Consider the following 14,932-nt stretch of genomic DNA (forward strand, 5'->3'; position numbering starts at 1 on the left):
AGGATAAAATTATATTCGGTTTTATATCAGCAAGTCGTAATAATACAGCAGTTCAGTATGAACCATCGTTGATACACCCGGACATATATTTTCTTTTATTACATTGACGATTGACACAACATTATTTATTTATATTCTTCTCGCAACAATATATACCTTTGACTATTATAAATTAGTAACATTAGGATATATATATAAATAATACAACCCCGACACACCAGTTTACTGTCCGCACAGTCAACGAAGTAATTTTCTGTGTTTAATGGTAATATTTACTTTCTTTTTTATTCCACGCACTCTTTCTCTTTAATAAGAGAAGAAGAATTTCACGAGAGAAGATCTAACCACAAAAGTAAAAGATACGCCTAAACGAAAGGTTCTGCACTATATAAAATTGATTATAAAAAGAAAAACTAAAATCCGCATGACTGTGTGAATTATGGTCACATTATATACATGGTATTATATTATAAAAGAATAAGCTCGAGACAGATGGATCACAAGAGAATTTGAGCATGGGTCGATGAGATTAATCTTTTTGTTAAAAAAGAGAAAACACGATTTTGTAAACGTAATTGATGAGTATTAGCAGGCAAGGCGTTATTGAAATTTAATATCATCGCAGGGAATAATTATAGAGTTCAGATAAATTTCTTGGTTGACATTTTCTGTCGTCTATGAGAACAGGAACAACGAGGATTGCGCAACATAAATTTCGAGCTAGACATTTTTACGCTTTTAAAAGCTTTTTTTTTCACGTAATTGTTCGCTGTTCACTTAAAATTTCATCAAAACTTACATATATGCCTAATCGTGCAGTGCGCGCGCATAGCTATTTACAAAGTAAATTACAAAATAAAATGGGTAAATACCGTATACCGAAGGGAGAGAGGAAGAGAGCGACACTGAGGATAAACGTCTGAATATCTATAATGTCGTTGAATATGAATTTACTAAGGAAATTATATATACTGGACTTGGTTTTTTCTTCTTCAGCAAGTTGAGCCAAGATATTTTCGCAGTGCAATGGAAAGTACTGATATGAAATATGTAATTGTTCGTTTATATAAACAGTGGATAGACAATGATTGGGCACAGATTATTGGTTATACTAATATCAAAGGATAATTAAGGGCAGTGTTTTCATCGAAAAATTCTAAGTATTACTTTTTCTTTGATGTTCCATTAAATTCATTCCAGCTAATCGGATGAAGTCTAATAAGTGTTCAAGAGTAGAAATAGTAGGACTCGTAACAAAGACAAAATGCATAGGTTGGATGGCTAGAGAATTACTGAGTATATCGATCACTGAAAAAAAAAAAACATTTTCATAAAGTAAATTGTTTCTCTAACGAATGCTGTCAACCTTTTAGTTAATTGACTGGCTAGTAAAATTCCTTCGACTTTAATTGACACTCTAAACACTTCCTTGTTTAATTCAATAATCGGTATCTGCCTGTGGACACTGATTAAAATTATCTACAATTTCTTGAATCTCATTGCAGACACTTGCTTTGCTTTAACGTCACTTATCATTTACTAATGGCACAAATAAAAATAGTTATAAATCAAGACTTACAGTCCACTTCTCAAAAAGAATGTTTGTGAAAATACAAGCATTAAGCATCTGTTAGTGGCAATACAATCCACACAAAAATTATTCTAGCAAAATGATACTATTTGCAAAGTATGTTTATATAAAAAAAAATCTTCCTCAAGTGGCTACTGAAGCACTGCGTGTATAACCAGTGTTGAAGTTAATTTCTTGATCTGGAAGATTCATTTCTATTTTCTTACCACAATTCCCACTGTCGTCATTTAATATTTAGTGGAAACTGAGTCTCCAGTCGATACCCTCATTTCTCTGTAAATCGACCGAGCAGTCGTCGCATGGCCAGACTGGTGCTGAGATTCCCAATATAATAGAAATTAGCTTTACTCCTAAAAATACTTGTATTATTGTCTGCTTCTCGCGCGGACCCACAAGCGTGAGTAACTTTCTAGAACGACGACGAAAACGTCGACAACGCTTTTATTTGAGACCCATGAGTCGCTCCGCTACCCCGAGGTAGTAAACGGTTTGAGCGATACCGAATAATGGCGCTATTACAATCATACGACAAGCACCCCCTTTAAAGAATGCCGTGGGTCCCTCGTTCTTCAATGTTTTTCTAAAAAGTACAGAAGCCCTTATATGATTGTACAGAAGATTACTTGAATAACAACGATTTTAGTACTTACCCTATACAATCCAGGACGCCATTATACGTTGGCTCTCCGGGTGCTTTGTTGATTGCTTGTAATCTCGTTTTGATTACGTCAAATGGATTAACTAGTAAGGCAGCGGTCGAGCCGGCAGCACAACCAGCTAAGAAGGAGCACCAGAAGACAGCTGCAAGAAGAAAAAGGTATTGCAAAGCTTGAACTAATATTATTTAAAGACAAAAAATATATGAGGGATACGATAATGGTTTTTAATGGCTTACAGGATCCGTCTTCTCTCTTAGGACCAAGATCATTCAATCTTGCAAACAGTGGGAAGTAAATGACAGAGAAAGTCACGTCCCTAAGGGCAGTTGCACCTGTTCCTTGATACAACCCCAGGATACCTCGTTTACGAAGAAGATCTGTTGTGAGAGACCATGCTGATACCTTGGGAATGTGCTGACCAGCTGTGATATTACGAAATTTATATTATAATTGTGATAAGAAATATAATTTTTTAAACAAGAGAAAGAAATCAGTAGTACACTGATGTACACGTACCAGCCTTGGCTGCAGCTGCAATACGACCAGCATCTTGCATTTGAATTTTAAGCAATTCCATTGGTGTCGTTATTACTATTTGGCATGCACCTGCAGATCCACCGGCTAACATTTCACGAGGAAGTGGTAGAGGTTGGCTAAAGGATTTAATATATTCTTTTTAATATAACTCTAAAAAGAAACATATATTAAGATTTTTTTAAGAACTCCAATCTCTCATACCCTGGACCTGTAGACAGATGGTGCCTGAACATATCATTGGCAGTGAGTTTGATAGCCTTCTCTGGTGTTATCAATAAAATATTTACAGCGGATCCTTTATACATTCCAAAATATCCTTCCGCATTGTATGTTTTCTTGAAACAATCAAACCTGCAACAATATTATTCTTTTGAAGGAGATTATCTCAAGTGAAGGTATCTTAAATGTGACATTGCATAGCCCAAATAGTGAACTTACATTGATTTGTACATCTTTTCACCATTGGGTCCCACGACTTGATTCTGTAACCGTGTTTTAACCAAGTCCAGTGGGAAAACCACCGACACGCCAATGATACCAGCAATACCGCCATTGATGATCTTGGGTACAAGCCTGAAAACAATAATCATTAATCTTTTACGCAAATAATTCTTACCATCCTAATACACATATTGTTCCATATTTTCATACAAATCTCATAAAAAGATTAATAACATGGGATGATGTTTCTATTATGTTTCATTAGTGCTAATCAAATGGACTGATAATTCAGGCATCGATCTGTTAGAGATAAGAAAACGCTCACGTGATACGAAATTCTTGTTCGAATCTTTGGAGTGAATGTATCTTTATATATACCGGTAGGATCAGGAGACCGGCTAACATTAAAAAATAATAGACTGTCGAAATTTTATTCAACAAAATAGCAATGTCGCAATATGCACTTATGAAATTGAACCTCTAGCAAAAAGGCTCCTAATTATTTTCAATAATCTATATAAATTGTGTACAATCCACGTCAAAGCCAAATGGACTATAATATATACTAGAATACGATAATATATGCTATTTCTTACGAACATACGACAATTTTTGCAGAGTTAAATATACTTGTGGCATTGACATAGTGAGGGATCTAATTCGCTACTAGACCGTTTACCAAGCAGCAATGTTCACTATAATAGCTGTTGAGCAGTCAGAGTTGATGAAATAGAATTTAACACTTATATTCAATAATAAGGAGTCATGTTCAAGCGATCACTTTTGTTATTAGAATTGCACAATCGATCAGATAAATAAATTTTAGAAAGATAACATAGGTAACGGAGTCGTATTGATTTCACATTAAAGTATTAACATTTGATAAGAAGGTATCATGTACTCATTAGGTATACCAGTAGCAATTTTCACACAACAGATACTTATAATAATACAGCAAAGCCTGTGGATCGGTGAGAAATATAACATGTTAAGCCTACTGTGAAAAGACAATGAGTCAATAGACTGCATATCATGGAAGTGTTGAATAGAAAAATTCTTTTTGATGACTTGTCACTCACTTGACTTCTTGCTGCTTCGGTGGCAATTTGGGAATTCTGAAAAGGAAAAACATATTTCATTAATTCTTTCTTTACCACACAGACTTCAAATTAAAAGTAAATAGATTCTATTGAACGTGACATTACTAAATCCAATGACGTAACTATGTACACTCCAGAGAGTCAACTATACTATGGTATATTTCTATTAAGCATATGTTACATGGTATAATGATACTAATTGAGTGTCACACGACATATGTTCCTACAACAGCAATTCGTTTAGTACATGTATTACTATACTTTCATCACTTAGAATTTAAAGTACAGATGAAACTTGTACAATATATAAATGTACATCCAAGAATCTGTGTAAATAATTGTACAAAAGTTATCAAGAGAATCTCTTGTCAATTTAATGACTGCATGTACAATATGCATTCTTAGTTATATCACAGTTTTGTTAGGGTATAGTAAAAAATTATGCACAAAATTTGGAAACGGTTACTACACAATTAGAAACAACGTTAACTAACGAAATGACGTCAATGATCCCAATTTTGTTATTATCAATCATTACTAAATAGATAATATTATATTATAGGGGGTCTGAAATTCCACGTCATTCGGCTTATATAATATATTATGAAGCCAATTGCATAGTTACTGTACCTAATATAATAAATGAAAATGATAATCGATCGGTTTAACTTACGGTTTTGCGGCTTCACTGTTGTCTGCCATTGATGATTCTAGCTGTTAATCTGGATCTGCAAACGAGGAGTCATTAAATGGTAAATAGAAAACATTCTATTGCATATCACCAAGCAAGCTTAAGAATATGATAAATCCTTTGCATCCCTCTTTTGAACCTTAAACCCTTTTATGCACACCATGTAGGTAAATACTCTGATAACGATAAGTCTTCGCGACAAGGAATTTGATTTATCAATAAGTAAAGCGATAACGGTGATTTTTTTTTGAGTGACAATAAAATTATGCCCTTGTGATTGTGCTGCAGTTACGTTGCGAATGATTGCCCATCTTAAAGTATTTTCTAATTATCTTTCAGATTCAAGCAATTTGTTGATAACCTTCAGGCATTGAAACGTGATTTTATACCACTTATGATAACCCCCCTTCCCCTATTAGATACAGTCTTAATTAGTAATTAAATTTGCCAAAATTATAAATCACTTATTAAACAGACGCGGAATGGCTATACGACATAATTATAAAAAGAATCGAATTAGGTGCTGATAATAAAGATTATACTTTTCATGAGTAACAGCTTTTATATGTATATAGTGCATTTTATTAGACGATTATTACAAAAATCGTACGAGGAATTTCTGTGAATTTGTTATCGTAAAACAGATTTTTATTATCCAAAATTGAGGAAGCATACGGCCACGTGCATTTGAAGATACCAAACGTCGATATAAGGTAGAAATATTGTTTTGCGCGATACGAAAATCGAAATTTTATTACACAGGAAAAACATGAAACTGAGGGAAAACTGAGGGCTCGTAAATACTATGCAATGCAGTATTACGTAATGCGTAAATATACCTATAGATAAAGACATACATAAGTATGTATATAATATTCAAAGAAGAGTTTATCGAGCCAAAATATAACTGATGTTTTTTCGTAAGAATGAGAATCTCTTTGGACGATCACCAGAAGTCGTAATCAATGTTAAAATAAAACTCGAGATAGATTTCGAGAGCTAAACGATAAAAGTAAAATCATCATATCGTCAGTGTGCAAAATTAGAAACTCAAAATCTGAGTAAAACGTTTATATACACAAATGAATTAGATCAATAACTCGTTACCAAATAGTCGAAAGAAATTCGCACTAATCAAGCTACTAACCAAAAATTCAGAATTAAAGTCTCACGTATCTCGTGAGACAAGAAATTATAAAACAAAATTCTACTGTTCGCCATACATGTATTTCTTTCTTCCAACGAGTATTCACAAGCGAGCATCTAGAGTTATGCAGGAATCATTGAAAATTCTCGTTAAGACAGATGCCCATGCGATCGATGCCCATCTGTCAAGTATATACCAATATATAATATTCTAACATATAAAATAAATAAAGACACGGAACACTTAATCATTGCAGAGCACTCTAAGTCAGTCTAAGCACTCGACTGATCGTTAGTTTCTATGAGGTACCGAAATTAATGCGTGTAAAATGTTAAATAATTCGACTCACCGTTGCCCTTTATACGAGGACGTCAAATAGCAGTGTCGGCAGAAGCGATAACTGGAGTAGCAGCGGAAAGAGGAATAACTTGGAGCTGATTTTCTCGTGAGTTATATGCTTTCTTGGAGTTGGATGAGAATGATTTTGGAGCAGAATGAATTCGAACGTTTGATGACAGAGAATGTGTATGAAATTCAATTTTTCGCTAGAATACGATATTCGGAGACGTTAAGGTATAACGTCCCACTTTACACGACGGCGCGCATGTAACTACCCAGTTCAACGGCACAAACCCCATAATACGTATCGGCTTCTTGCCAGGAATGACTTGAAGTTTGGGTCAAATTAAATCTACATACTACTTCATTCGCCTCTTGAATTACGTGTACCGACATCTATTGTTTGTAATACTTTTTTGATGGATCTTATGATTTGTCGATGGTAACTGTATTTAGGTAATTTATTATCCTTTGCATTACTTTAGTGGATATTTGGGATAAGTGAAAATGTTGGGTGAATAGTATTCAATTGGACAATTCGATGTTATAGAGATTTTGAGGTATTCTGATTGTTTCTGAAATTACTAATGTTTGATGCAAGTTTGTAAGCCTGTAGTTGATGTTCTCGCGGTTTTGAAGTTTCAAACAAAAGGTAATCGTAAAGAATAGAACTTTCTAAAGAGGTTTGTAGCTGCTGGAAAATTTTTTTCCTGAGGAAAAGGCGGAGAATGTTTTCTTTGTTGTTCAATGATAAGAATTAAAAAAAATGATCGTTCCTCTGTTTTTCGGCAAATTATGTTATTTGCAATTTTGTGGTTATGTATTTTGTCAAATTGAAACCTTTTTGATGTCAATGTCATGTATTTAAAAATAGCATGTTTGTTCTTGATAACTTTAATAAGTTCAAGTTTGTTATTTTATGTAGAAATGGCTCAGCAAGTGTCTTCTATGCAAACTGGTACTGGAAATGCAGATATGAATTCTGCATTGGGAAATCTTCAGTCAGTTGGTCCAAGTAATCCTCCAGCACCAGCATTGAATACACTTCAGAGTAATAATACAGTGCAGACTTTACAAGCTCAGACACAACCTCCACAGGCATCATTTGCATCTCACCCAACAAAAGTTCAGCAGGCACAACAGTCATCGATGTCAAGCTCATCTACAGACTTTCCACAGGTAAGAAAGTTCATTTTATAATTGTTGTAAAGAATTTGACTCATTGTTTCTTTTTAGTTTCTTACGAAGACAAGGTTACAAGATTTAGTGAGAGAAGTAGATCCTACAGAGCAATTAGATGAAGAAGTCGAAGAAATACTCTTACAGCTGGCAGATGATTTTGTTGAGACAACTGTAAATGCTGCTTGTTTGTTAGCTAAGCACAGGCATGCAAATACAGTAGAAGTAAAAGATGTACAGTTACATTTAGGTAAACTTATATTTATATCATCAACGATTATATTAATATCATCAATGATTTCATTGCATCAATATGCATTTCAGAGAGAAATTGGAACATGTGGATTCCTGGTTTTGGCACTGACGAAGTTCGACCATATAAACGAGCCACAGTTACAGAAGCTCACAAGCAACGATTGGCTTTGATACGCAAGTCCATAAAAAAGTATTAAATAATTCTTGTCATTGTTTTTTTAATTATATCTGAAAAACTCTGAAACTCCTACATTTGATCTTGTTATGAATTTCAAATACGTAACTAATAACAAGTGATTCAACAATACATATTTTTTCATTATGAAATATTTGATTTTACAGTTAAAAGTAGAGTACAATGACAATTTTAATTATAAAATATCATTGATGATAATAAAAAATCATCTCGTATCAGCAATTAACGTAAAGATCATAGGTCGCAATGATTTATCTACAAAATGATGCAAAAATAATTTATTTTTTATTCCTTCACCCACATGACGGAGGATTCTGCATTGACAAGCTTTGACAATTAAAGAAATATCATACCATGTCACATAAAACTAGCTTTTATGTAGATTATATGGACGAGCGAGTGATACTAAATTAATTACTATTTGAAGTTTGTCAATGCAGCTTGAGCCATACCTTACATGAAAAATATTGTACAATGTTATCTTATTATTAGTAGTATCTTAGAGTTATACGTAAACAAGTAACAATCTCATCATATTAGCTTGCCAAATCTGTAAGTTTGCAACCAATGCAAAATGCTGTCATATGTATGTTAAACAATATACATCAGAAGGTAGGTACTGTTTTTAACAAAGCAGTTATTTGTAACAAAACTTAATTGCAATAAACGTTTTGGTTTTGCTGGACTGAACCATTTCGGACTGGGACATCAGTCTTTGGTCTGCGGAATAACAAAACGTGTGGTTCTGCAAGTCCAAAGTAAAAAGAAAATAATGACGTGACTGTTCAATAGCAATATTTAAAAATATATAATTATTTAAGAAAGTTCAAAGCTAACTCTATCATAATGATACAACTATTCGGCACTAAGTATTCATTATACCTGGTCCATGCATCATGTAGTGAACCCATCCTGGGCTCTGCTGAACTCCCAAGTTACGCCATTCAGTTTCAGTCATCAGATGAGATTTGGGTACATGCTTGGCTAAATCAGCTGGTAGAATAACGTGTCTACAATAACATTTGGTAATCAGACAACATATTTATACTTACAAATAATTTCGCTTGTTGGAATAAGTGCTATGACGTGGCAAAAATTGAAGGATTACAGTCGCACTAAAAAAGTTAAATGTCAAGATTTTCACTAACCTGTACTCATATTTGTCATCATTGTATTTTTCTGAATACTGAATCTGATCTACTGGCATTTTGCTGAGCGTATGTCACGAGGCAACGTTTTTAAACACGCCGATTACAATGTCGGTCGTTCGGAGTATCATAGGCAATTAACCATTTTAAAAAACAATGGTAATCAAGACAGACAAAAAAATATGTCAAGCAATCGGTATATTTTCAGAGTATCCGGTTGTCATTACAGACTTGATGGACTTCGCGCTCGAAAAGTCATTCGAAAATTCGCGACGTATAAAATAAAAGAAAGACGGTTTTTTCAGGGACGCCACCAATCCTGTTTTGTTCTTTTTTCGTAAAAAATCCCTGTGTCTAGTAATTTGTTGGCATTTATGGAGATTTGGGATTGTTGGCCACATTGGTCGGGGAACAAACATGTCTTCGGCCATATTCGAGTGACAGGCGTTTTTCAGAATAACTGACCGCTTGTTCTTGAATAGTAAAATATTAACGAAGAAAATGGAGTGTTTAATTGGAATTCAATTTAGAGACTTTGTGTTGGTCGCAGCCGATATGACAAATGCCCAGTCAATTATGGTCATGAAAAGTGGTAATTAAAATTTAATTTTAAACTTCAAAATATTGGTTAACCTTTATCATTATTTCTATTTTGCTTAAACATTGAAATGCATGATTATATTTAACGATTTTTGTTCCTCCCTATTTTAGATGAGCAAAAGATCCATAAGATTTCTAATAAGCTTGTGATGGCCGTGTCTGGAGAATCTGGAGATACAACTCAGTTCTCAGAGTATATTGGCAAGAATATACAATTGTATAAAATGCGTAATGGGTATGAACTATCTCCGAAGGCAGCTGCCAGCTTTACCAGGAGAAACTTAGCTGATTACCTTCGCACCAGAACTCCTTACTTTGTCAATTTACTTATGGCAGGTTATGATGATGAAACTGGTCCTGAATTGTACTTCATAGACTATCTTGCATCCTCCATAAAAGTACCATACGCAGCTCATGGCTATGGTGGATTCTTCTCTCTCACAATTTTGGATAGATATCATAATTTAGGTAAATACTGCACTTACCCAGTTATTAAAAAAAAAAATCATTTTCCTGTTTCCGTACAACAGTCCTGTCTAATATTTCTATTTCGTTTTTTAGATCTTTCCGAGGAGCAAGCATACGTGCTGATGAAGAAATGCGTCCGCGAAATTCACAAGCGCCTCATAGTTAATTTACCGAATTTTAAGGTACAGAAAATATCAAAGGATGGAATAACAGAATTGGAACCAATAACGGCACAAAATTTGGCGGTGGAAGATGCTGCGAAAGCTTAGTTTCGGTGGTTTTATTCATCTTTTTTATGTGTACCCATATGAATTTAGGAATAAAAAGATTTAAAGCGCATTCTAAGCATTTACTGTCTACCCCGGATATTAGTACTCCATTCAACGCTGTTTCGTTAGAACACATTTTTACAAACGCTCAGTAAAACGGTAATTTCCCGACTTGCGGGACTCGCTGCCATACCGTTCTACATGAACCCCGATTAGAACTCTAAATTCTAAGAACGTACACCCTAACCATTAACAAGAGTCTTACAAGCCATTTTAAATGTCTGAAATTTATTTAAATTACATGTAATTTTCTAAATCACTACGTGTATAGTATCAAAGAGCAAAAAAGAAGACGCATATTGACAGCAAGTTTTACTATTTAACCCAATAATAACATTATCAATAACGCTACATAAGGTTTCAAAAAAAAATCACAAGTGATAAATTACAGATTAACATTATAATATTTATTACTTAGCCAATTTTTAAGTAACGTGACATATCATTGATTACCTTTTCAAGTATCAGAAACAAGATAAATCGTGTCGTGCCAAAAGACGTTAATCAAAAAGCTCCCTCCTTAAACCTCAATGGAAGAATAAATGTTTTCGGTCTTGTGCGCTAGAGTCACGTTTTTGTCTGCTTCTTCATTTTACTTACAGCGATCATTGTTCGCGCAATTCTTTTATGCATTACTTAGTAATATTATGTGCACATACGCACTAGCGGATCGGTGTAAGAACGACAAGTCACCTAATTATAAAAGGACATAGAAAAATTACCTAACAAACAATTATCCATGCACTCTCAATCCCACGCGCGGATGCTGAAGTCGGTATTATTTGTAAAAAAATTCTATTAGCCGACTTTGGTTTTTCTGATTTTTACTTTTTCTTATATAAGCATCTTAATTTTCTGATACAAGCATCTAAGAGAACTCGATGCATGTATATACGTATTTTTTAAATGTCGATTAAATCCTCGCCTAATGTGATTGCTCACACAAAGAGTAACTATAGTAAATATTTTCTCCTGACGTATCTGATCTGTGTCTCGTCTCATTGTGTCTTCGAGCATTTAATGATCGTATTTGGAATGACTCGTATAGTAATTACTACATACTTCGGCCTAATTGGATAATAAATTATGGGGACGCCATCATTATCTTTACCTACCTTTAATAACGTTTCCGTCGATTAAGAGGTAATTGTTTATTATAATTTCTTTTCTTTCCTTGCTGGTATCTAAATTGAAAATTCTATTTTCTTATCTACGAGAATTCATTGCTCGTTCACTACGTGATTCCTCCGTCTTTGGCGAAATCAAATGATTCGTAACGGAAGGTAATTCGTGGTGCGCGAGAAATTTGTTAATCGCCGAATATTTGCGATAGATTGATTCTTATAATTTATCAATCTGAGACGTATGTTACAGCTTAGCTATCAGCATGAGACATCAGTAGATGTCTTTTTTTTGTTTTTGTATTAAGAATTAATACGACTCGACGAATAGAAAGGTTAATGTTTGCAATCATAAGAGTTCACTGTTCATGATCACAAAGTAATCGTGCGATGTTTTAAGATTATTAGCTGGTCACTATGAAAGGTGGCAGTTTTTCGCAGAACAAGATAAATTTGACAGACGATTAGATTGCGGTACGTTTACGTACCGGTGTTCGCATCATGCTGTTTTAAATTCATGTACTTATTCATTACTTGTCCTTCTTTGCGTCTACTTGCACTTCCTCACTTGATTTTGATGGATGATCTTCGTATCTAAAATAGAATTTAAGCAGAATATGATTAACCTGACTAGTTTGAAATGGTGTGCAAAACTCTTAAGTAGAGAAAAACACTGGGGATACTTACAAGAAGAGAGCTTTGATGTCGCCTTTAACAAGAGCCAACAATAGAGGAGTTCCTAGACACGCAGGCACCAGGTAAAGTAGTGCAGGTTGTGCATGATTGAATAAATGCATTATCAGCATTGTCGCAAGTAATCCCATAAAGTAGGCGAAGAAGGTTGCATAGAAATATGTATTGGATTTCCTACTGAGACTGTGATCGAACCTAAGTAGCAATGCAATAAATATTCCTGGCACTACAATGTCACCTAAACCTAACATAGCAAAATTACTAGCTGCCAGGCCTTTCTCCAAGAGATCCTGTGGGAAAACGAGTTTGATCGGTGCCTCGAATGATTTGGCTACTGTCACCATGACGTTCGTACCAAACACCCAGAATATATCGTAAACAAAAAGACCACATAGCAATATACATCCTGTCACAACATTGTTAAGATGCAGTAACTCGACACCATTGACAGCAAATGCAATGCCAAACAGATTATTGGCAATCCAGTGCTGTAACAAAATATTTGAGTTTTCAGTTTGTTACATTTTTATTTATTTATCTATTTATCATTTGAAAACTAACCTTTTTGATGAGATACCAAGCACCAACAAAAGAACAACAGATAAGACAGACAATATCATGCAGATTGAATTTGTAATCAATAATGTCCTCCACATTATTGTCTTTAGCACCAGTAAAATGAATGTGATATTGTGTCTTTGGGATTGCGGCTGGTACCAATGATGAGATCAACGGACTGAAATTAGAGAAGAAAGTCATTAAATTTTAAGCCAGCTACAAAGTTTTTGTTGACATAATTTTCATTAACTCTTTATTTACCTTGTAAGATGACAGAGCGCTAGAACTCCAAGAAAGAAGAAATAACCAGTCAAGAGTAGATTAATATATTCCTTTGAAAATATCTGAAAATATATTAGTTAAAAGATTAATCTTATACTATATGGTAATAACATAAGATGATTTAAATATAAACTTTTTACCTGAAAAAATAGATATAAGCCAAACAATGCGCCACTGGCTACCAAAGGAAACATCACTGCTTCCTTCTGTGACAAAGTTTCTGGTTTCTCCCCACTGTCTTCAAACTTTTTCTGTAAAATAGAGGTAAACAAAAATAATTATTATAACGATGAATACTCATGCGCAAAGGCTGCAAAGTTACTCCAAAAAAATTTCAATTTTTTAAATTTCCCCATTTCAGCACAAATAAACAAAATATATTTCAAAAAAACAATCCACAGAAAGATGACAATCGTAAAACTCAAACAGCAGTGAACAATATGTTAGCAAAAGTAGTTGTGCCTTGTTATCCAGGCCACATGAAACCTGCCATGATTTATCTACAAATGTATACTCTGTTTAAATTTAATGTCAGCACACAAAAGTCACAGAAATTATAAAGAGACAAATGCAAACCGCTAAGATTAAAAAAAATAGTGACCGACAATAAACGAGAAGGAAAATAAAAGAGAATTTGACTGTGTCTAACCTGCTGTTCCTTGTGGTGTCTTACGGATCGGTAACTTCCAAAAAAGATTGGCAGAATTGCCATTACTATTAAACTCCCATAAGCTATAGCCATTCCTTCAGGAGTCGACGGGACCCTCGTGGTCGTTGCATTTACATTTCCCGTAATATTTTCCTGGGCTTGGGCCACGATCTCGTTTATCGTATCTGCCATCTTGGGCTCGTCCAGTCGACTGGCTCACGAGTCAGCCGCAGTCAGCCGCTATGCTTGAGTTGAGTTGGCGTCAAGTCCAAGTCGCAGGACTAAATTACACGTGGCACACAGCGTGTAGTTCTAAGAAATTGTACAATTAAAATTGGACGATCGGTTATCTTTACTCATTGTTATTAATCAATAACTTAATGATGTTCTATTTATTATTGTCTTGTTTTGGATATAAGTAATAAAAATTATCGAAAATTTTCTGTACCTACTTCAGATATAGTCACGCACGTTTTGATTAACATGTATATCAGTAAACTGACAGCTGTCAAAATTAGTTGCCAGGTTCGCTAAAGAGATGGCGTATTAGCCGTCTAATAATTTACCGGTTCATGGAAAAAATGGACGCCGTGGCCCGGGTACCCCTTAAAGTGCTCAGATTCCTTGTTGTACACGATAAAAATCTGCGCTTAGTAATATAAGCATTTTGCTAATGATTGTAATGACACTTCTAGTAATTTGTTGTCTAATCAGGGAACTTGGCGCAATAATTATCTCGTGCTCTTAACTTCATTGCTATCAATAATAATTTTTCAAAAATGAGAAAAATGAGATCTTATCTATTATACAGTTAATACATAAAATAATTTTATAATGTCCATTGTTGCGGAGATCTATTACAAATAAAAAAGGAATCGAGTTAATACAATATTAATATGTGTGTCATCTATGCTCAAATAAAGAGTCTAACGGTCGTTTCACTTTAGGA

General features: G+C 34.3%; 5 protein-coding genes across 8 annotated transcripts; 2 read left to right on the forward strand and 3 right to left on the reverse strand.

Moving 5' to 3' along the window:
• Nucleotides 1-51: 51 nt before the first annotated feature.
• LOC107273363 (mitochondrial glutamate carrier 1) lies at nt 52-6,653 on the reverse strand. Its single transcript, XM_015751478.2, has 9 exons — nt 6,516-6,653; nt 5,002-5,056; nt 4,308-4,343; nt 3,226-3,360; nt 2,989-3,138; nt 2,767-2,903; nt 2,487-2,672; nt 2,242-2,392; nt 52-2,171 (listed from the first exon to the last, which is right to left on the reverse strand). The coding sequence occupies exons 2-9, from the start codon at nt 5,028-5,030 to the stop codon at nt 2,033-2,035; spliced, it is 963 nt and encodes a 320-aa protein (XP_015606964.1). The 5' UTR covers nt 5,031-5,056; nt 6,516-6,653; the 3' UTR covers nt 52-2,032.
• LOC107273367 (transcription initiation factor TFIID subunit 12) lies at nt 6,589-8,357 on the forward strand. Of its 4 annotated transcripts, none has more exons than XM_025090686.1 (4): nt 6,589-6,611; nt 7,431-7,684; nt 7,742-7,934; nt 8,009-8,357. In XM_025090686.1, the coding sequence occupies exons 2-4, from the start codon at nt 7,433-7,435 to the stop codon at nt 8,134-8,136; spliced, it is 573 nt and encodes a 190-aa protein (XP_024946454.1). In that variant the 5' UTR covers nt 6,589-6,611; nt 7,431-7,432; the 3' UTR covers nt 8,137-8,357. The 4 variants fall into 4 exon arrangements, with proteins under 4 accessions (XP_024946454.1, XP_015606972.1, XP_015606971.1 ...); XM_015751486.2 differs by lacking the exon at nt 6,589-6,611 and adding an exon at nt 6,825-6,961 and having other exon boundaries at nt 8,009-8,266; XM_015751485.2 differs by lacking the exon at nt 6,589-6,611 and adding an exon at nt 6,872-7,065 and having other exon boundaries at nt 8,009-8,266.
• A 41-nt stretch (nt 8,358-8,398) lies between these two features.
• LOC107273370 (cyclin-dependent kinases regulatory subunit) lies at nt 8,399-9,596 on the reverse strand. The gene is made up of 3 exons (XM_015751492.2): nt 9,284-9,596; nt 9,018-9,145; nt 8,399-8,880 (listed from the first exon to the last, which is right to left on the reverse strand). The coding sequence occupies exons 1-3, from the start codon at nt 9,340-9,342 to the stop codon at nt 8,789-8,791; spliced, it is 279 nt and encodes a 92-aa protein (XP_015606978.1). The 5' UTR covers nt 9,343-9,596; the 3' UTR covers nt 8,399-8,788.
• LOC107273368 (proteasome subunit beta type-2) lies at nt 9,564-10,690 on the forward strand. The gene is made up of 3 exons (XM_015751488.2): nt 9,564-9,875; nt 9,995-10,351; nt 10,445-10,690. Exons 1-3 carry the CDS (start codon nt 9,785-9,787, stop codon nt 10,618-10,620), a joined length of 624 nt encoding a protein of 207 aa, XP_015606974.1. The 5' UTR covers nt 9,564-9,784; the 3' UTR covers nt 10,621-10,690.
• A 201-nt stretch (nt 10,691-10,891) lies between these two features.
• LOC107273361 (minor histocompatibility antigen H13) lies at nt 10,892-14,524 on the reverse strand. Its single transcript, XM_015751475.2, has 7 exons — nt 14,436-14,524; nt 13,984-14,295; nt 13,475-13,585; nt 13,314-13,396; nt 13,056-13,230; nt 12,489-12,982; nt 10,892-12,395 (listed from the first exon to the last, which is right to left on the reverse strand). The coding sequence occupies exons 2-7, from the start codon at nt 14,173-14,175 to the stop codon at nt 12,332-12,334; spliced, it is 1,119 nt and encodes a 372-aa protein (XP_015606961.1). The 5' UTR covers nt 14,176-14,295; nt 14,436-14,524; the 3' UTR covers nt 10,892-12,331.
• Between the last annotated feature and the right edge of the window lie 408 nt (nt 14,525-14,932).

This window comes from Cephus cinctus, unplaced genomic scaffold, assembly GCF_000341935.2.
Source record: "Cephus cinctus unplaced genomic scaffold, Ccin1 Ccin1_scaffold1583, whole genome shotgun sequence".
In the NCBI taxonomy this organism is placed as follows: domain Eukaryota; kingdom Metazoa; phylum Arthropoda; class Insecta; order Hymenoptera; family Cephidae; genus Cephus; species Cephus cinctus.